The sequence below is a fragment of the Schistocerca americana genome, chromosome 1 (assembly GCF_021461395.2).
Source record: "Schistocerca americana isolate TAMUIC-IGC-003095 chromosome 1, iqSchAmer2.1, whole genome shotgun sequence".
Classification (NCBI taxonomy): Eukaryota; Metazoa; Arthropoda; class Insecta; order Orthoptera; family Acrididae; genus Schistocerca; species Schistocerca americana.
Window position 1 is genome coordinate 106,878,644 of NC_060119.1, and position 21,450 is coordinate 106,900,093.

General features: G+C 40.6%; 1 protein-coding gene across 1 annotated transcript in view; it reads left to right on the forward strand.

The window, feature by feature from the left end:
• LOC124620513 (heparan-alpha-glucosaminide N-acetyltransferase-like) overlaps positions 1 to 21,450 on the forward strand; it is a 105,388-nt gene that overhangs the window by 43,169 nt on the left and 40,769 nt on the right. Inside the window, exon 6 of the mRNA XM_047147074.1 lies at positions 17,225 to 17,332. Coding sequence (XP_047003030.1) covers positions 17,225 to 17,332 — 108 coding nt within the window. The remainder of the gene's footprint in view (positions 1 to 17,224; positions 17,333 to 21,450) is intronic.

The following is a 21,450-nucleotide window of genomic DNA, read 5'->3' on the forward strand; positions in this document are numbered from 1 at the left end:
GTAAAGAGTTAGCACCATTGTATTGCAAGACCAAGGGTTCTCTTTTTGTCAGTTTGCTACTATGTGTCCTTGATATGTTTTTGTGAAGCAAAATTATTACGTCAGTTAAAAGAGTAGCAATTGGCTGGTTTGGATTGCTGCCATATAAGTTTTCATAAGATCAATGAAAGAAAAACGTTTTTGATACTAATCCCGAAATATTCACCTTTAAAATTTGGACGCATTTGCATGCATTCATGCTCTGGGCATATTTTTTCTACTCTGATGTTACTACCTCAAAAACATGATTTTGAAAAGGTTTAAGAGGCTCTTGAGGTAATGAAACTCTGTCCACTCATATTTACATGGCATAAGGGAATCAAAAGAAGTTGTTAGGTGATAAATTAGGGGAATTAGGACAAAGAGACACTGATTTGAAGTTTTTCTCCCTCAAATAGTCCATTGTTAGCATGCTGGCATTGTCATGGCGGAGAATGATGCGACATTTTCAGTTGTCTTTCCTGATGACTTGTGGCAAACAATCTTTGCACACTAATCACCATTAATTATTCTTTTATCCTCTCAAGCAGCATTTCTTAATCTTTTCAATAAGAGGAATCCTTTTCAACAACCATCTTTGTTTTGGAACCTGTTTATAAATGGAACATTTGTAGAAAAGATAATTTTTAAATAATATTTTGCTTCCAGAAGTAATTTCAAAAATAACTAAAAGTTCTCAAAATAACCTAATTATAAAGTAGCATAACCAAACAAGACAACTTTTTATGAGATGAGTGATATTGGTCCTTATTTTCCCAGATATTCTTCATATTAGACTTTATTTAAGAAAGATGAATTCTGGTGATAGGTTTGGCAAGAAGTGTGTTTTTTGTTGACAAAGCCTGAGAAAACTGTTGTGCACTTATATGTAGTTGCAATAATTGAGGACATTCATCTGTTTTTCCTTCTTCCAATAGTAAATGATATGCTTATCAATAAAAATATTTCTATTCCTCTCTAGATGCACTCAAAAGTTTTGCACTGACAGTAAGTGGATTCTCAATCTACAGTTAATTTTGATGTTTAATCCACTGTCCGGTTGGAAAAAACTGATTACAAACTCCATTTAAACTTATCAGGTGCTGAATAACTTCTTCAATGAATGTCATCCAATGAATTTCCTCTTTATTTCAACCCCTTCCTCTTCTAAAAAGCCTGCAATCGAACTCAGTTCAAACTGCCCTAAATTCTATCTTTTACTTTGAAGCAAGAATATTTTCATAAGCAGTAAATACATTTAAATTATGTTTATTGATCATAGTAAAAATCTGACGTAAATAGTAACCTGAAGCAGTCAATTTTTATCAGTCAGTCTGTCTTTCAGATCAAAATTGTGTACCAAAGAGAAAGCAGGCACCTTGTTCCTCTGCTCAAAAACGTGGATTAATATCTTTCATCAGGGTTACTACCCAGCCACATAGTTTTGATTTTTCCATCACCTTAGTGGCCTTAAGACAGGGTCCGGTACAACAAATGAAGTTGTTACTCCTGTCCCAGACAGTGTGTCAGTTTGTTGATTACCATTAATTCCTGATTGACCTACAACCCAAGCATGTTTACCATGATGCTTTCCCCTAGCCTCACAAGTGATTCATGGCACTCTGCAACAACGTTTGATCTCATTGTAGCACTTATGTAGATTCTCCACTGTGCACACGCTGATAGTAAATATCTCTATCTGAAGTAGCTTGGTGAGCTTTCCTAGAGAGATTACACACTTTAGTCTAGGCTGTACCCCGTATACTTTGGCTCCAGCACATTCACCCGTTTTTAACTCATCAGTGAACCGACTATGTCTCCCGAATGGTATTGTCATTCATTATTCCACAGCTCCTTACTTCCAATTGTTACTCTCAAAAGTTTTGAAGCAGCTTGAAGGTTCTGTGCAGTCAGCCGACATTTCCCCGATCATTCCTATCTTCATCACATCCAATGTATTAGTGTGCAATTCTGGCTATCCTAAATGTTTCCAGTTTTTAACCTGTATGCCCCTGCCGCTACCTCCACAAGCTCTTTTGCAGCCACCTTCTCTTGTACCTCATTGTACCCCATTGTAATCAAATAAATTATCATAAGTTTTATTACAGAGGTGAATATCTGACACATGTTCCCAGGGCTTAGACTGCAGTTTTTATCAACAACCCTTTTGCTGCAAATGAGACCACCTTTTCCTTGGAACATATATTGTTTGTGTGGGGTGTCTATGTTAGTTGTGCATTCAGGGCTACCCTTAGATACTTCACTACCTTAACTGCTGGTAGAATTCCATGGGAGAGCTCATGGTTCAAGCACGTGCCCTTGATATGCTTCCTCATTAATGGTGACATAACAATTTTCTTGGAACTTACACTTAGACACTGTTTCTTGCACCAGTATTGAACAGTGTTCAGAGTGAATTGTGCTATTTTTCTAACAGTACTTGCAAATTTGCCAAGTATTACTATGGCTAAATTGTCTGTATATGCTTGCAAAAAAATAAGTTCCAGCATTTAACTATTTTATGAGTTCATTCTAGCTTCCACAGTAGTGGAGACAAAACTCCTCCTTCAGGAAACTCTCTTGTGGTGCTGACTGCCATTTTCTCATTCATCATTGTGGTTTGTACCTTTGTCTACCAAGCATTGTCTTAATCCACCAGTTAATGATGTTAATGCCATGCGCTTCTGCAGCTCTAACCATGGATTTGAAGGTCATATTACAAAAAGCTTCCTCAGTATTCAGGAAGATGCAGAGAACAATTTTCTGAAAGTGTAGAGCTTTTTCCACCTCCTAACAAGTTTGCAGTTTTGCATGATTTGCTCAGTTGAAATGTGTGTTGTTTTCATGTAGAGGAACCTCAGTTAACCTCCTTTCGCTAATATAAACATTAACCAGTCTTTCTGATGTCTTTATGAGAAAGGAGGACAGCCTGATCGTCCTCTGTCCTTAGCCTCAGTGTGACTACTTCTCCTAGGCATTGGAATGAAAACAATCTTCACTGTCCTTGAAGCATTAGGAATGACCCCTGCTGCTAGACCAATTCTGAACAGGCTATATGGGTGTCTGGTTAATCTCTCTCCTGTTTGTTGTAATAGAGCCAGAAATATTCCATCTGGGCCTGGTGACATAAATGATTGAAATGTTCCCACCACCACTGGATTTTCCTAATGTCAACACTATCTCTGACAGATCCCCAGTTCTCCTGTTGGTTACCTGAAAACCAGTGTGTCATGGAGACTGAATCTTAGTTTGTGTTATCTGCAAGAATGCACTGAGAGAAGTGAGTCTTGCAAAGCACGTCCAGCATCTCGTGCCTTGTTCTTGTATACTCACTATCCTCCTTTCTCTGAGTGCCTCCTGGATTTGCTGGTATTCTTGTGAAAGTCTAGCCCTAACAGCTGCACTTTCTGACTCCTCACAAAATACCTCCCAGGATGATGGATTTGCTAGCTTAATATCAAGATTGTCTTTGGCAAGGGCTCTGATATTTTGCTCATTGTCGTTTCCTTCTGGCAAAGTTGAATAGTCTTCTTACCTTCTTCTTTAGCAATTCCAGATTATTGATCAACCAATCTACATTCCTGTTTGTGCACTTCTTGGTGACTGGATAGTTTTTTAAGTATGAGTTTACAGTGGCAGACATCACTTCATCTGCCATTTTCTCAAGGTGCTTGGGATTTCTTACCAAAGTTTTAACTTCAGATAAGTGTGAGTATAAGTCTTCGCTATAGGAGTCCAAGTCTATTTTTCTAAGATTCCTATAGACCATGGTCAGTTTAACACCCATTTCTACTGCAAACTTTATATATAAGGGGCATTCAAAAAGAAACGAGCCGGAGACATAATTGTAGAAACCAGTTCCTGTATGTTAAAAATATTGACTCTTGATGTTGAGACACTTGTCCCACTGTGTCACAAGGCGGTGAATGACTGTCTCATGAAATTCCCGGGGCTGCGATGTTAACCAGTTCCCCACGTACAGCTGGACGTCTTCGTCCGAGGTGAATCGTTTGCCCCTCTGACCCTTTTTAAGGGAACCAAAAATAACGTAATCACAGGGAGAGTGGTCCGGACTGTTTGGAGGGTGGCCGAGAACATCCCATTTGAATTTCTGCTGGAATGTCACGACTGTGTTGGCCATACGAGGCTTTACAGTGTTGTGGAGCAGAATGACCTCATGGGTGAAATTGCCTGGTCGTTTTGATTTGATCACTTGGCGAAGGGTGGTCAAGGCTAGCGAGTAAAGCTAGGCATTCACTGTTGTCTCATGCTACAGGAAGTGAATCATTTTTGGTCCCCTTAAAAAAGTTCTGAGGGGCAAACGATTCACCTTGGATGACGATGTCCAGCTGTATGAATGAAACTGGTTAACATCACAGCCCCGGGAATTTTATGGGACAGCCATTCATCGCCTTGCGTCACAGTGGGATAAGTGTCTCAACAACCAGGGTCAATACATCTAACGTACAGGTATGGCTTTCTGTAATTATGCCTCCGGCTCGTTTCTTTTTGAACTCCCCTTACAGATGTCATCAGATTAGGATGGCTCCATTACCATTTACCATTGTTAGACATAACTATCAATTAAGGTGGACCCAAAAGTTATATCAGTCATGTCTTCCCTTCTTTCTTAAAGGACGATCAAAAAGTTTCCGTCTGAGGCTGTTGCTACAGCATAAATACCATGTAATACAACTCTGTTGGTTGCATAGAAGCACCATCACGTAGGCAAGGGTTTAGTGTGGCATTCATGTTTTTCTGCGGGCATGTGGTAAAAGTGGAAGTGTGAACTATGGTGAGATTATTACCAAATGTGTTCCAACAGGATCTTCTACTGTTACTCATTTTGTGGCTGCTGAAGGACAAACAGTGATAGACATCCATCAGAGAATGAAGAATGTGTATGGGGCGGCACGTCTGTCGAAAAGCACTGTTTTGGAATGGTGTGCCAAGTTCCGTGCTGGTCACTGTTCAGCAAAAGGCACCTGTTGACCTGGGAGACCAACCTCATTCATTATGCACAATTGGAAGACAGTCAAGTGTTGTCCTATAATCCTAACCTGTCCCGTGTAATTATCACACCGTTAGTCCCTCAAAGAGGCCATGAAGGGTTGACAATTCATGTTGGATGAGGGAGTGCAGCAGGCATTTACAGACTTCTTCAAGCAGCAAGACATTGTTTTACCAAATGATATCTTCAACCTGGTGTGTTGGTGAGATGATTGCTTCAATGCTCACGACAATTTTCCCTTATTGGCATCTGCCAGTGGCTGCCTACAAGTCTCCTCAATTCCTGGAAAGGAGGAGAACTGATCTCGTAAGAAAGGAAGATATGTTGAAACTAGTACAAATACCATTGTGCTTCCTTCCCCATGCTGTTTGATCCTGATGGCCATTAAGTCCCCAGAACAAAAATTTGGCATTGGCATGAATAAAATTCTATTTTTGACATAAAAGTATGTTCTAGGTTATTTTAGATTTCCAGCCCAACTTACTTCCAGTTCCTCAGAGGCCTGATAACACCCCCGTACATAAATGGGGTTCCTGGATCAAGACTGCATCCACCTTGTGCCTTCGCAGAAGGTGACTCGAGGTGGCAATTGCTCACTTACTGTGTTGCAGTTTCATCTGCAATACTTCCTGCTGCCAACATACCACCACGATCACTTCTGATGTACTTGATTACCCTGACAGTAACCTACAAGAATCGTAAATACAATTTTAGGTCCTGCTCATACATTGCCTTTGGGTTTTCCTCACTGATTTCCACCACCAGGGTCTGGCTCTCTGATACAATCTTACTAACTTTATCCTAACCCACAACTACTTCTCATTTGAAGGTAAGGTATATAAACAAATCCATGGTACAGCCATGAGCACCTTCACGGCACCCATCTGTGCCAACCTTTTTATGGGCCATCTACAGGAGACCTTCCTAGCCTCCCAAAACACCAAATCCCTAGTGTGTATCAGTTTTGTTGATGATTTGGACTCAGGACCAAGACACCCTATCTTCACTCCTTCACAATCTCAACACTTTCTGTCCCATTTGCTTAATGTGGTCCTCCTCAACCCAGCATGCCACATTCCTAGATTTTGACCTCATTGTCTCTGATAGCTCCATCCACACCAGTGTCCACATTAAATCCACCAACCAACGAAAGTACCTGCATTTTGTCAGCTGTCACCCATTTCACACCAAAAAATCCCTCCCATGTAGTCTGGCAACCTGGGGATGGCATATCTGCTGTGACTAAAACTCTCTTGCTTAGTATCCTAAGGGTCTCACGAAGGTCTCCGCAGACAGACACTATCCCCCATACCTAGTCTGCAAGCAGATCTCTTGTGCCATTTCCCCTTGTGTCCCCAATTCTCCCAGCACGCCAAGAACCAAGCCACAAAGTAATGTCTTCTTCATCACCAATCCCACACCAGACTGTAACAACTGATCCACATCCTTCACCAGGGCTTTTATTACCTATCATCATGCCATGAAATTAGGAACGTCCTACCTGAGATACTTCCCATCTCTCCTAAAGCGATGTTCTGTCACCCAACCAACCTCCACAACATGCTAGTCCATCCCTATGCTACTCCCAATCCCAACCCCTTACCACAAGGATCATATCCCTGTGGATCACCCACATGCAAAACCTGCCCAATCCAGCCACCCAGCATTTCCTATTCTTGTCAATTATTCAAAATCACAGTCACAGTCGCATTATTTATTTTGCCGCCAACTGATTTCAACCCGCGATGGGGTCATCTTCAGGGCAATTTATACTGTAAAGTTATAATATTAGTAAGTAATCATGTACGTAATCTACAAGCAATTAGTCAAAGTTACAGATTTTTATACCCATTTGGTCACTCACTGGAGTCGTCGCATTGCCTGTACTTGGTTGGTAACTATGCATGATTGGCTCTCTGCATGAGCTTAAATAACGGCCAACAACACGTGGGCAGACGGTAACGCCCTCTACGGTGACCAACGGTGTTACATGCTTAAGCAAGAAATCGTAAATTTTAGAATTTGTTCCAGTTGTAATATAAAGCATAATAAATATAACTAATTAAACTTCGAGAAATTTACAATTATTTAAAATGCAGGTAACCGTTGTCCCATTCATTTTTCACATCATTTGTGGCTAGAGCAGAGCCCTCTATCTTTTGTGGTAGGGACGCTGTTGCCACGGGCGATTGTATATATCAAGCACCCCCTAGCCTGTGTGGTTGGGATGCCGTCATCATGGTAGCCACTTTGTATAAGTCTGCTGCTGTAATACCATCTTTGCGCGGCATTCGTTGTTATGGTAACAGCATACCGTAACCATTATTCTGCCATGTTGTTGTTAATCCATGTGGTCTTCTGCTGCGGCGTTATCTTTGCACAGCATGCGTTATTGTGGTGTGTTCTGGCTGCTATCCATAAAAGTTGTTCCTAGTAATTAGTAAAAAACTTCAAAACCAGTGTATTCTCTGTCATAAAATTAACATATTAGAGAAAAAGTATATCAAGTGCCCCTTAGCCTATTTGGCTAGGATACCGTCGTCATAGTAGCCTCCTCGTACGTGTCGTCTGCTGTAGCATTAGATACCGTAGCATCGGTGTACCACAATCCTCCCTTCATCATGCTGCCGTCAATCCACATAAGTCGTTGTATTATGGGTGCTCATCGACAAAGTTGTTTCTCAATTATATATTAATATTTTAGGACTGATATAAGGAAATCTTTAAATTTTGTAGGTCTTCATTATAAAATTAAATTTTTTTTAAAATGTTGGTTGGCTATCTCTCAGACTTCTAATGCTATGTGGCAAATGACAAAAGATTTTTGTGGCAGCATAATTCACCACTTTCTGAGCCCAAGACAGATTTAACCCAGAATAGTGAAGATCATCCTTTCTTCTAGTGCTGTAGCCATGCACATCGCTGTTAGTTTTGAACAGGGATGGGTTATTAATAATAATAAATTTCGTAAGTGAATATATATATTGTGAAGGTGCTGTGAACATCCAGAGATCCTTAAATAAATGTCTCCAAGGTGATCTACATCTACATCTACATCCATACTCCGCAAGCCACCTGACGGTGTGTGGCAGAGGGTACCCTGAGTACCTCTATCGGTTCTCCCTTCTATTCCAGTCTTGTATTGTTCGTGGAAAGAAGGATTGTCGGTATGCTTCTGTGTGGGCTCTAATCTCTGTGATTTTATCCTCATGGTCTCTTCGCGAGATATACGTAGGAGGGAGCAATATACTGCTTGACTCTTCGGTGAAGGTATGTTCTCGAAACTTTAACAAAAGCCCATACCGAGCTATCGAGCGTCTCTCCTGCAGTCTTCCACTGGAGTTTATTTGTCATCTCCGTAACGCTTTCGCGATTACTAAATGATCCTGTAACGAAGCGCGCTGCTCTCCGTTGGCTCTTCTATCAACCCTATCTGGTACGGATCCCACACTGCTGAGCAGTATTCAAGCAGTGGGCGATCTTGGGAGGGCTCCAGATATTATTCTGATTACAAGCTTTTGTGCAATGAATACCTTTTCTCTTAATGATGAATTAGTACAAAATATGATGCCATATGAAAGCAGTGAATGAAAATAGGCATAGTAGACTAATTTACCGATAAGTTTTTCACCAAAATATGCAATAACACTACTAGCATAAGTAGCTGAACCTAACCTTTTCAGCAGATCATCAATGTGTTTCTTCTATTTCAATTTCTCATCAATGCACACACCCAGAAATTTTGAATTTTCCACCTTAGCAACAGACTTCTGTTCATAGTCTATGTTTATCAATGGTGTTATGCCATTTACTGTACAGAATTGTATATACTGTGTTTTCTCAAAATGTAGTGAGAGTCCATTTGCAGAGAACCACTTAGTGCTATCATAGGGGAAGCAATGGAAGATGGTGTTGCGGGAAAATATATGCTCAGTAGTAGAAAAAAGAGAGGAGATATATTATTTGAGTTCTGCAGGAAGTTTCAGCTAATAATAGTGTGTCACTGTTTAAAAATCACTTAAGGAAAGAGTGTACTTGGAAAGGCCTGGTGACATGGGAAGATACCAGCTGGATTACATCGTGGTGAGACCGAGATTCAGAAATCAGATGTTGAATTGTGAGGTGCAGATTTAGAATCAGACTCAACTAAGAAATGAGTAACAGTAGGTTGAAGTTTGAGAGAATCATCGGGAAGAATCAGTGTGGAAAGTTGTGGGAGCCAAAGTACTGAAGAATGATGAGATGTGTTTTAAGTTCTCTAGGGTTGTAGATACTGTGTTGATGAGTACCACAGTGGGCATTTCAGCTGAAGAGGAGAGGATGTCTCTGAAAAGGCAATCACAGAAGTTGGACTTGTGATGACCTACCCCATAGGAAAAATAATTCTCAAAATCTGAACTGTGAAGTCACACTAAATTCTAGTTGTAAAACCAAACTATATGTCACACTACTCCATTTCACAATCCCACTTCATTTATGAACTGAAAAACCGAATGTTTACGAGAAACTGCTCTGAAAATAACCTGAGTCAACAAAATTGTGTATATACCCTCCAAAACTTCAAAAATATCAAAGACAATATCTGATAGAATTTAGAAAAGGTGACAAAATTATGTGAATCACATACAACACAGTTAATAATTACATGAACACTGTGGGGATTCACCGTACATTTACCCGCTTTTGAGTATAACCAGCATCTCTCAATATTATGACTCGAAGCAGTACAATGTCAAAGCTTTTAATACTGTTTAAACATTTCCCATGTGTTTTGACAACTGAAGTATATGATTCGCACTCATGGCAGGAAGTGCATCAATGGTGAAATAGCAGCTTTTATGTTATTGATCTGATCTCAGACAGTTGTGGCGGTCACTGTAATTTACGCACACAGCTGTATTTCGCGACAAAATACTCTTATTAGTCACTATCACATTGCTGTACTCACAAAAATACATAAAATCACCTAAAATAATGTGACTGCAATAATTTTGACATGCAAGGAGAAATAGTTCTAATGAGAAGTAGTAGTTTATATTTACTGGTGTTTCAACAATGACTACTGTGCAACTGTTACTTCACTAATGGTACTTTTATTGTCCACAGCAGAAAACAAACATAAACAAACAAAGAATTGATTTGAATAGTGTCTATAATTCTACTACTTTTAATAGAGAAAGGAAGTGCTTAGATCAGGGGATAGTGTTCGGTGAAATATCTTAACCTTTCATTGCATACAAAGCGTTGCGCTGGGCAGCACGTCGTCGCTGGGTTATGATGATGTGAGCAGGATACAGGCAGTTCCACTTATTAAACTTCTCTGGTGAAATGCGAATAAAGTTTCTGCATAGCTGTATCAGTAACCCAGTAGTGATTAACAGACCACAAGATGCTGGTATGCGACCGTTGTTGACATGTCCCCCCTTGCAAAGCACATTACGTAGGCAGCATTCATTTCTACGCTTTGTGCACTGTCCATGATGCTTTCGTCTGTAACTACACAGTTTGTCACATTCATGTACCTGTAGCCACAAATACGTAGCTCATAGAATTGTTCTTTTACGTGATGCACCCCCTTAAATAATGTCCACTCTGTTCTCGCAGTTCAAACTTCTGCAGTGTCATTGAAAGTCAGACATACTGCACATTTCATTAAAGTTTCCACTTTCATGGTTTGATAGAATGCAAAAGGCAACAGTTCCACCACCCGAATATCAATGCCAGCAAAATGCATTCGCATAAAAGCGCTGTTAGTGTCAGTCACAACGAAGTCTTGTTAGCGGCACTTTCACTATCTGGTTTATTTGCTCCTAAAGTTCACTGGCGATGGCATTCCGTACTGCAGTGCTGAAGCAAATTGAAATTCTCGTAGTTCGGTATCACTGTCCATACAATTCCGGGTGCTTTTCATAAAACTGCAGTATCATTTTCCCGCGCATGCTTCACAGATGCATCGTCCACCATACTTTCTACTACACATCCTCTGTTCAACTGTCGATATCACTATCACTGTCCTCTTTCTACAGATGCTATATCATTATCATAAATTTCATAAATCTTTATAAATGTTCTTGACTGCATTTTTTACAATTAGTAATATACCAAAAAAGAAATTTACAAACGTTTCCACAGTTACAAAGGAAGAAACATATTTATCCATTGGCAAATGAAATAATTAAAATTACATCTTTACATTTAAAAACCACAATAGTGCATTACATCATCATAATTACATATGCTGGCAGGAACAAAAGAAAAAAGTAGAAAACGAAAGAAAATCATGGTAAAAAATTTTATATGCGTAATTAGCAATGCCTTCACAAACTGACAAATATAGCTACAAGAAAGGTGGCAGTGAAGGAAGGCTGCAAGAGGAATTCCATTATTAAACACAGAGTAGAGAGTGAATGAGTGATATAATACACTGAAGCTCTATCTGCAAGGGAGAGAAACTGTCTGCTGACATAATGGGAGAAGAAATGAAAGTTGATTTGGAAGACACAGGGGATCCAGTATTACAATCAGTTTGACAAAGCTGTGGAAGACTTGCAATCAAATATTGCAGAAGGCATATATATCATTTCTTTGTAAATTCTAAAATCATTAGGGCAAAATGCAACCAATTGAAAATTGAAGTTCTTGTGTGTATCTACATGACTGGAAACACACCATCAAACATTCAGAAAAATATCATCCACACAGTTCCAAAGATAGCAAATACACATAAGCACAAGAGTTATCAGACTAACAGCTCCTGCGTCCAAGTTATTGTTAAGAATAATGTACAGGAGACTGGAAAAGAAAATTGAGGGTCTGGTGGAGATTAGGTTGCCTTTTGGAAAGGTAAAGGCACCAGAGGGGCTGTTTTGATGTGATTGATAATGGAAGCAAGACTGAATACAAAAATAAATAAATAAAGAAAGAAACATTCATAGGATTTGTTGACCTGGAAAAACCATTCAGTATGTAAAGTGCTCAAGATGGTCCAAATTCTGAGAAAATTAGGAGCAAGCTCTACAGGAAAGAGAGAGAACACGTAATACGTATAAGAGCCAAGAAGAAACAATAAAAATGGAAGATGAAGAATGAAGTACTCAGGTTAAAAAGGGCATAAGACAGAGATGCAGCCTTTCTCTCTTACTATTCAACCTGTAATGTGAAGAAGCAACATCAGGAATAAAAGATAAGTTCAGGAGTGGCATTAAAATTCAAGGTTGTAGAATACCAATGATATGATTCACTGATAATGTTACTATCCTCAGTGGAAACGAGAAAGAATTACAAGGCACACTGAATAGAATGAACAGTCTACTGTGCACAGAATATGGATTCAGAGTAAACTGAAGAAAGGCAAAAGTAATGATGAGCAACAGAAAGGAGATTTGTGATAAAGTTAGCATCAAAACTGGGGACCACAAAATAAACAAACTGAAGGAATTGTTCTACCTTGGCAATAAAATGATGATTGAAGCAAGGGGAACATGAAAACCAGACTGGCATAAAGAAATAGGGAATTCTTGGCCAAAATAAGTCTATTAGAATCAAAAATTGGCTTTAATTCGAGGAAGAAACCTCTGAGAATGTATGTCTGGAGCACAGCATTGTTTGGGAGTGAATCATGGACTGTGGGAAAACTGGGGAAGAAGAGAATTGGAACATTCGGCATGAGGTGCTATAGAAGGATACTGAAAATTAGGTGGAGTGCTAAACATCAGAAACATTCAAGATTGTGATAGGTGTCAAACAGGGGGATGCTTTCTCATGTGTTCTGTTCAGTGTCATCTTACAGGAAGTAATAAGGGAATTTAGGCAATGGGAGTGGGCTGGAGTACAACTATGCACAGAAGGTTGGGCTAAAGGTGAATCAAGACAAAATGGTGTTAATGCAGTTAGGAAGATGACAAGAGCAGGAAGAATTTCTTGAGGTAGATGGCGTGAGGTTCAAGAGAGTTCACCAATTTAGATATTTGAAATCTTGGTTTACCAGTGACAGCAGCATAAAAATGGACATCAAGGAATGTGGATATGAAATGCATGTATTCCCTGAGGGAGACACTCAGTTCAGAATGAGTATCATTGAACAGTAAGGTAAGAATAGATAACAAAGTGATATGACTAGGAGTCATGTATGGTTCATAAACATGGAGCATGACTAAACGAGATAAAGAAAAACTATTAAGAAGAGATATGAGGAAGATATGGGGACTGATCTCTGATAAAGGAGAATCGAAGAAGAGAAGGAAGCCTGAGGAAATTTACCTCTGAATAAACAGCCAACAATCCTACAGAAGCTGAAGAGCGAAAGAATCCAGTGGGTGGGCCATGTAGCCTGTATGCTATAAGAAAGACAGGTTAAGAAGGTACTTGAGGGGAAACCAAACACTGTATGCTCCATATGATGACAGAGTCAGTGCTGGATGGATTATCTGGTGAAGGACCTGGTGGCCCTAGGGACTGAAGGCACCTGGAGGAAATTGAGCACAACACAGAAAGGAGTTAAGGCAGTTTTTGGAAGCAGGATTCTGCAGGGCCTATCATCACTGAACATGTGTGTATGATAAGATAAAAAAAGAGGGAATTTGCCCTTGGATGGATGAGAATAGAAAAATGTGGAACAACAAGAAGGGATAAGATGATAGGACATGTGCTAAGACAACATGGAATAAGTTCTATTTTACTGGAGGAAGATGTAGAGTATCAAAACTGCATGGAAAGACAGAGATTGGAATGTATCCACCAAATAATTGAGGATGTTTGGTAAAAGGGCTAGTCCGAGATGAAGAGGTTGGCACAGGAGAGTGCACCAAACCAGACTGATGACAGAAAGAGCAACCTATTAAATGGGATTTACCCTGCAGATACACTGCACTTTTATAGAATTCGTCCAACACATATGTCTTCCATTTGTCTTCCCTAGTATTCATGTAATGTGACCCGCTCATTAGATATTGGTTATTACTATTACCCCTCCATACTTAGACAGTGTGACATACTCCAGATGTTCATCACTAAATTTGTAATTGGATACTGTTGTGTTCTTTCTCTTTGTTACTGTCATTATCTTGCAATTAACCTCACTTACAGGAACCAACACTTGCTACATGTAGTGGAAATTTTCTCTTAAGTCTTTCTGTATTTCCTTATGCTCATCCAACAATAATACTCTCCCTGTCTGAGAAGTGGCATAGCGTGTACCATTTCAGTGTCACTTTTGGTGGAGAAACCTTTCCCAGAAGTTTTCATCTGAAGAATATAGTGAGATGCCAGCTGTTCAAGTTGTATTGTGGAGGTGCTCTTATAACAATCAGCCTGAATACTCAGAAATTTCACCAGCCCTCATAAATAACTGTCAGACCCAAGTCAGGGATAAAGGAGCAGTGGGATGAACATGACCTCGGAAGGATTTACAGATGACGCATAACATTTATTGATAGGAAACTGCATTTGAGTGGGGTGGTGGTGGGGGGGGGGGGGGGGGGGGCAATGGGGGGAAGTGGGGAAGAGGAAGAGATAACTCTGGAATCCACACAAATTATAACAAATGTATGTATGCATGTGTGTTCTGCATCCCTACCTAAACCATTGGACCAATTTCAGCCTAATTTGGTACACATTTCGTTTACTGTCTGGAAAGAATCACTGGGCGTTAGAACCATCCGTCTGTCAAAGGTGCAGGAGTGGGTGTGAAAAAGCAGTGTAACCCACGATGCGAAAATATTCATGCTTTAGCTACCCGGTATTTGAGAATGAGAGCACTTAGAGATGTGTAAAAGACTATACAAATAATTTCAAATCTTTACAAAACTTTTTCTGACTGCCAACCCTACAAAGTGATAAAAGCAAGAAAAAGTTGTAACTTACTACAGTTTTGCTGTTCGTGCAGTAAAACTGCCACATCAAGCAAGGCATTTTAATTTATTACTTCTTTACTGCTAAATGTATTCATGACACATTTTTCAGACAGTATTCACATATGCCACTAAATGTACGAAAAAAATTAAATCAGTAAGACACTTAGTTCAGGTGGTAAGACGCCATAAACATTGAATGCATGAGAAACTACCACATCATGCAAGACATTTAAATTTATTACTTCATCACTGCTGCATATGAGCAACATTTTTCATGTACAGTATACAAATTTTCCACTGAATGTATCTACAAAAATTGTATCATTGTATGACACACAGATCAGATGATACAAATACTGAGATATGTGAAAAACTGCAGGACTTTTTAATTTACTATTTTTTTGCTACTAACTCTATTCACAACACTCTTTACAGCCAGTGTTCACATATGCCGCTGAGTGTATGTAGAAAGATACATCATTTTACAACACACATTTCAGGAGGTATGTCATCATAAACGTTGAGCTGTGTGAAAATGAAACTGCAGGGGGATTTCACTATAGATACAGGTGAAATATGTGTTCAAATGTGCATGAAATATGTTAAATATGAGTAAAATATATTTCACGAGTGCATATGCATAGAGTTCCTTGGGTAAAAAGCTCTCCTGAAATCCATGGAAAGATTTCAGTCAAGTTTGGTACTCTGTAGGCATAAGAACCTTCAGCCTTTTATTGGGATGAGTGTAATAACATGGAAAGAGAAGGGAGGACAAAGAGATGGACAGGCAGCAAGATGGAAGGACGGGATACACACAGATAGGAGGAGGAGGAGGAAGAGGAGGAGTAGAAGATGATCAGACAGAGAGGAGAGGAGGAGATGGACTGAGACAGGTGGAGGAAGAGACAGGCAGAGAGATGGGAAGGAGGAGATGAATAGACATAGGGAGAGGAGGAAATGGACAGAGAAAGGGAAGGGGTGGAGATGGATAGAGAGAGGGGAAAAGGTGGACATGGACACAGGAAGGAAAGGTGAGGAGATGAACAGAGAGAGGGGGTGAAGGAGGTGATGGGCAGAGAGAAGGGGTGGAGGAGTGGACAGAATGCTAAGAGAGGGGGAAAAGGGGGGAGATGAGCAACATGTCTGTTACGGCGTAAAGTCAGGTGCTGGCATGCCAGTCTGGAACGAAAGAGAAGAGACGGCTGTGAGAATAAGTCAGCCAATAGCATGCTGACTGACCGCTCTCCAAGATGACAACGCGGCAGTAGTGGCCTCTATGTGAAAAGGACATAAGTACTGCATCCAACGGGTCGCAGCTCAATTGAAGATTAGTTTCAAGATTAGCAAGTTCTATAGCATCATTGACACTAGTTACTTTGCTGTACCTTCTATGTATTGTTGCTTATTTTGTATGTTGCCCTTTGCTTGTGACACACCTGTGTAACACGAAGTTAAGTATTGAATTTTTTTATTTTGTAGTGAAACTTGTAACTAATTAATATGGTTTGTTGAATTGTTGTTTATAGACCTGAGAAATCAGGTTTCCTAGACACCCCATATTTGACGACTAGGCTGGATTTAACAATGTCGGTGTACTCAGAAATCATATACTCTGCCATTCTGTAGTGCACTGTCTTTCTTGATCAGTTCATGATAACAGATGTACATGCACTTCAATTCATTGGATTGTTCTCTGATAACATGTGACATTGACTTCACACATCACCTGACAAGCCTCCCCTGTCAATATGTATTGCCTATCTTTGTTTAAAGTCATTATCTTCCCAATGGTGCATTTCTGGACATAGGTTTATTACCAAATATTGCTGTCCTGAGTCCCAACACCTACAACTGTGTAACCGGAATTGTGAATACCCTATAATATTCCAGGACAGGTCAAATACAGATAGTCAGTAATCATAAGGCTTGTTACTGAATTGTAGAGGTATTACCAGAAAACAGTTTTTCTTGCCAAGATGGTTATTGGCATTGAATGTAAGACAAATTCATAGTAAATGTTACCTATTCATGCATTGCAAAACAGAACACATAGCTAAAAAGTTCTTGTGATTTTTTGGTCTGTTATATGTGTATATGCCACCTATCATAGTGTACAAGAGAGGATTCCTTTCGTAATTTTGCTTGATAATGTAGCCTGATGGGCCTGTTATGGTAACACAAACATTGATGGTTCAGTTGTAATGATATGTTAGAGAGAGAGAGAGAGAGAGAGAGAGAGAGAGGTGGGGGCAGGAGAGAGTATGAACAATATTAGAATAATAATAATAATAAAATATGTTGATTTCAGTATTTTACAAATTTGTTCTTTTTTTTTTGTTTTCAGCTTATGCATAGCACTGATGATATTTGTCAACTATGGAGGAGGCCACTACTGGTTTTTCAAGCATTCCGTATGGAACGGTCTCACAGTAGCAGACCTTGTATTCCCATGGTATGTTTATCTCTTTTTTATAGTTACATAAAACCATTTTTATTAATTCTGCAGTATAGTGTTTTGTTATTAGTATCAAAGTCATAAGCTTCTGCATACAAATCGTGGTCTTCAATTGTTCCTGTGAATGCTCTAAGAGAACATTCAAATGGTATATGATGTACTGTTTGCTGCTCTTCACTGCACTCACATTCAGGAGGCGATTTCCATGCTCGATGGTGCAGTAGTACCCCATATCTGCCCCAGTCAGTTCTGATTTGAATCAGTATACACCAGTGTCGTCAGGGTGGATGAAAACCTACTGGTCACTCTCAAGGAATGTTAATTTATTGCTTCAAGGAAGTGTGTTCCAGCCATTGAATGTTCCATGTTCCATAAATTTCTGAATGAAATGGTAATTCTGGGTTGTTTTTTATTCTTGTCCACACATTCAGAAATGATTGTGGTCTTCTTAGAAATGGCAGTGGAATATAATTAAGAACCAGTAGCCAGTGTGCATTCGTAGAATGAGTACATCCTGTGATAAGATGCATGCATTGCTTGACTGAGCTGTGTTTCAATTACTTTAGTGTGAGCACTGTTTAGCCATTTGGAACAACAGTATTCTGCAACTGAGTATGAAAGAGCTGAAGTTGATGACAGGGTCACCCCAACTTCTGAAAATCATGGACTATCAGTGAATTTCAAACGTGTCAGGGAAATGTTTTGGGAATCTGGGGTGAGGGGGAGGGGGATGGAAATATCTTGTTTTAGACTTAATGGATGAAATGGTTTGTTTATGGAGCCACCACACAGGTTGCTGACTGGACACAGCTTATTAGCTGCTGGGTGTTGTGCACCTCCTCCCTACTCCATCCTTCCTACTGCTTCTCCCCTCCCCACCAGTAGCTCTCACCTTGCAGTCAGTGCAGCCACCATTGCTTGCCACTAGCCGAGCTGCTGCCGGCGATAACAGGAGGGAGGAGTGAGTAGTGGGTTGTTTGAATCTCTCAGTATTCACACAAGTGAGCCATTTCCGTATTAATCACCATGGTCTCAGTTCAAAAGCACACTGTCAGCGACTCATGATTACGGAAGTGAATAGCTGGCCGCACATGAGCAGATTTCTGCGATGGGTCAAAACTGCGGGCCTTTTCTCCGGGTATCTCTAATAAATCGCACCCACCGAGCTTAGGTCCATCATTTACCACTAATGTGCAGGCGCCATCTGTTGGAAGTAGTCTCTCCGATCTGCCCACAGGCTGGCTCTGTTCATGTGTGGTGTAAACTGACAGATTTTCATGAAGTATCAACAAACCCAGGGCTGCAGTGCTTGCTTTACTGGCCTGAGGCCATGAGCAGTGTATTTCAGGAGTTGCGGCTGTGTCTCACCGCATGTACTTTGTACTGTGCAACATTTGATAGGAATTTTATTTATTGCAGTGCATTTTTGCACTTTGAAAGTAGTTTATACACTCTAAGACACAAAAAACAACACAGCAAAAAGGAAATTGGTAGACATGATGTATATGCGCAGACAAACATATGATTACAATTTCAGAAATGTTGGATAAGAGCTTCACAGACTGAGCAAGTCAGTAATGCATTGGCCCATCTCTGGTCCATATGCAAGCAGTTATTCGGCTTGGCAGTGATTGACAGAGTTGTTAGATGTCCTCCTGAGGGATAATGTGCCAAATGTTCTCCAATTGGTGTGTTAGACTTCAAAATCACAATATAGTTGGAGGGGCCTGGCCATAATGCCCTGAAATTTCTCAATTGGGAAGAGATCAGGTGGCCTTGCTGGCCAAAGTAGGGTTTGGCAAGCACAAAAATAAGCAACAGGAAATCTCTCCGTGCGTGGGTGGGCATTGCCTTGCTGAAATATAAAAGAATGCATAGAAGAGCATCGACGTAGCTCTGTGCTTTAAGGATTCTGCAGATGACAATCACAGGGGTCCTGCTATGAGGAGTAATGGGACCTCAGGCCATCACTCCTGGTTATCAGGTCATTTGGTGGGTGACTGTCAGTTTGGTATCCCACTGCTGTCTGCTGTGTCACCAGACAAAGGGTAGTAGACGTATGTGCATCTGTGAAAAGATCTGTGCGCAAACCATATAACTACTGGTGCCGTACCTTAGCAAAAGATCTGGCAAAGAACCTGAGGAAATTCTCGTCCTCTGTAAAATTGCTAAGTGGGTGTAAGACTTCCATGTAGTCACTAATTGTCCCATCTGGTGTTGCAATTGAAGATAGCAAAAGGAAAGTTGAAGTTTTAAGTTTTGTGTTTACGAAATTGTTCATGCGAGAGAATCATACAGACATACTGTCATTTAACCATCGAACAGACTCTCATATGAACAACATAGTACTAAGTATCTCTGGTGTAGGTGTTGTAACTGTGACCAGAGGGGTCACGGGGTTGCAGAGGATGACAGTGCGGCGGGACTGAACAGGAGCTGCCCGTGCACAAACAAAACGAACAGGAAAGGATGTACAAGAAAGATGACGGATGACTGAGCAAGACCGTACGAACAACAACAACATGCAAGAAGCAATGGGGTCACAAGCAAAAACCTCACAATTCCACCCGTACACGGAAACAAAGTAAAGTAAACATGCTGTCTGTAGGCGCTCAGTACTGGAGTAGGGAAACAACTGAAAAGTTGAAAACAAATAAGTTGCCTGGTCTGGATGGAATCCCAATTTGGTTTTACTAGCAGTACTTTACGGCTCTGGCCCCTTTCTTAGCTTGCAAATATTGTGAATCACTCACCCTGTGCAGAGTCCCAAGTGACTTGAAAAAGCACAGGGGACTCCTGTATGTGAGAACAGTGAAAGAGCGGACCTGCAGCTGCAGAATTGCAGACTAGTATCCATAGCATTGCTTTGCTGAAGAATCCTTGAACACATACTCAATTTGAATGTGATGGATTTTCTTGAGACTGAGAAGCTTTTGTCCATGAGTCACCACAGATTTGGAGGGCATTGCTCTTGTGAGGCTCAGCTTGCCCTTTTCTCTGTGGTATGCTGCAGGCTATGGATTGGGAGCAGCAGGCAGATTCTGTATTTCTAGGTTTTTGGGGGGCAATTGACATAGTTCCCACTGTGGACTGTTGGGGAGGGGGAGGGGGGAGGTAGGGGGCAGATATTGAATGGATTCATGGATCATGGATATGCCAGTGTCTCTGGGGGCTTCTTGGGTAATGGAATCCGGTATGTTGTCCTTGACAGCATGTGTTCTTCAGAGACTACGGTATGATAAGGGGTTCCTCAAGGAAGTGTGATGGGGCCACTATTATTTTCTGTATACATTGGTGGTCTGCAGTTTTTTGGTGATGATGCGCTATGGTGTGCAGGAAGGTGTCAAAAGTTGATTGATTGTAGAAAGGTGTGGAATGATTTGGACAAGGTTTTTAGTTGGTGTGATGAATGGCATCTGGTTTTAAATGTGGAATGGTGGATGAGTAGGAGAGCAAACCCATAATGTTCAGATGCAACCTTGGTAGTGTCCTGGTTGGTACAGGCATGCCGTTTGGATGTGTGGGTGTAGTGTACCAGGGCAACATGGAGTGGGGCGAGCATGTGAGGATTGTGATAGAGATGGTGGAATGGTCAAGTTCAGTTTATTGGGAGAGTTTTGGGAGTGTGTGGTTCATCTGTGAAGAAGACCACATGTGGGACACTACTGTGAGCTGTTTGAGTGTACTGTAGGTGGACATTGAAGCATTTCAGAGGCGGACTACTAGATTTGTTACCGGTAGGTCCGAACAGCACATAATTGCTACAGAGATCCTTCGGGAACTCAAATGAGTGTCCCTGGAGTGAGGGTAACATCCTTTTTGAGAAACACTGTTGGAGAATTTGGAGAACTGTGACTTGAAGCTGACTGGAGAACGATTCTGTTGCTGCCAACATATATTTCACATAAGCACTCTGAAGTTATGAGAAAGTAGGGCTCATACGGTAGCATATAAACAGTTGTTTTTCCATCACTCAATTTCTGAGTGTAACAGGAAAGGAAACGACTAGCAATGGTACGTGTCTAGTAATGGTATGTGATACCTTCTGCCACACACCATGCTTGTGGCTTGTGGAGTATGCATGTAGATGTAGATACATCTTCAGCCTGGAATTT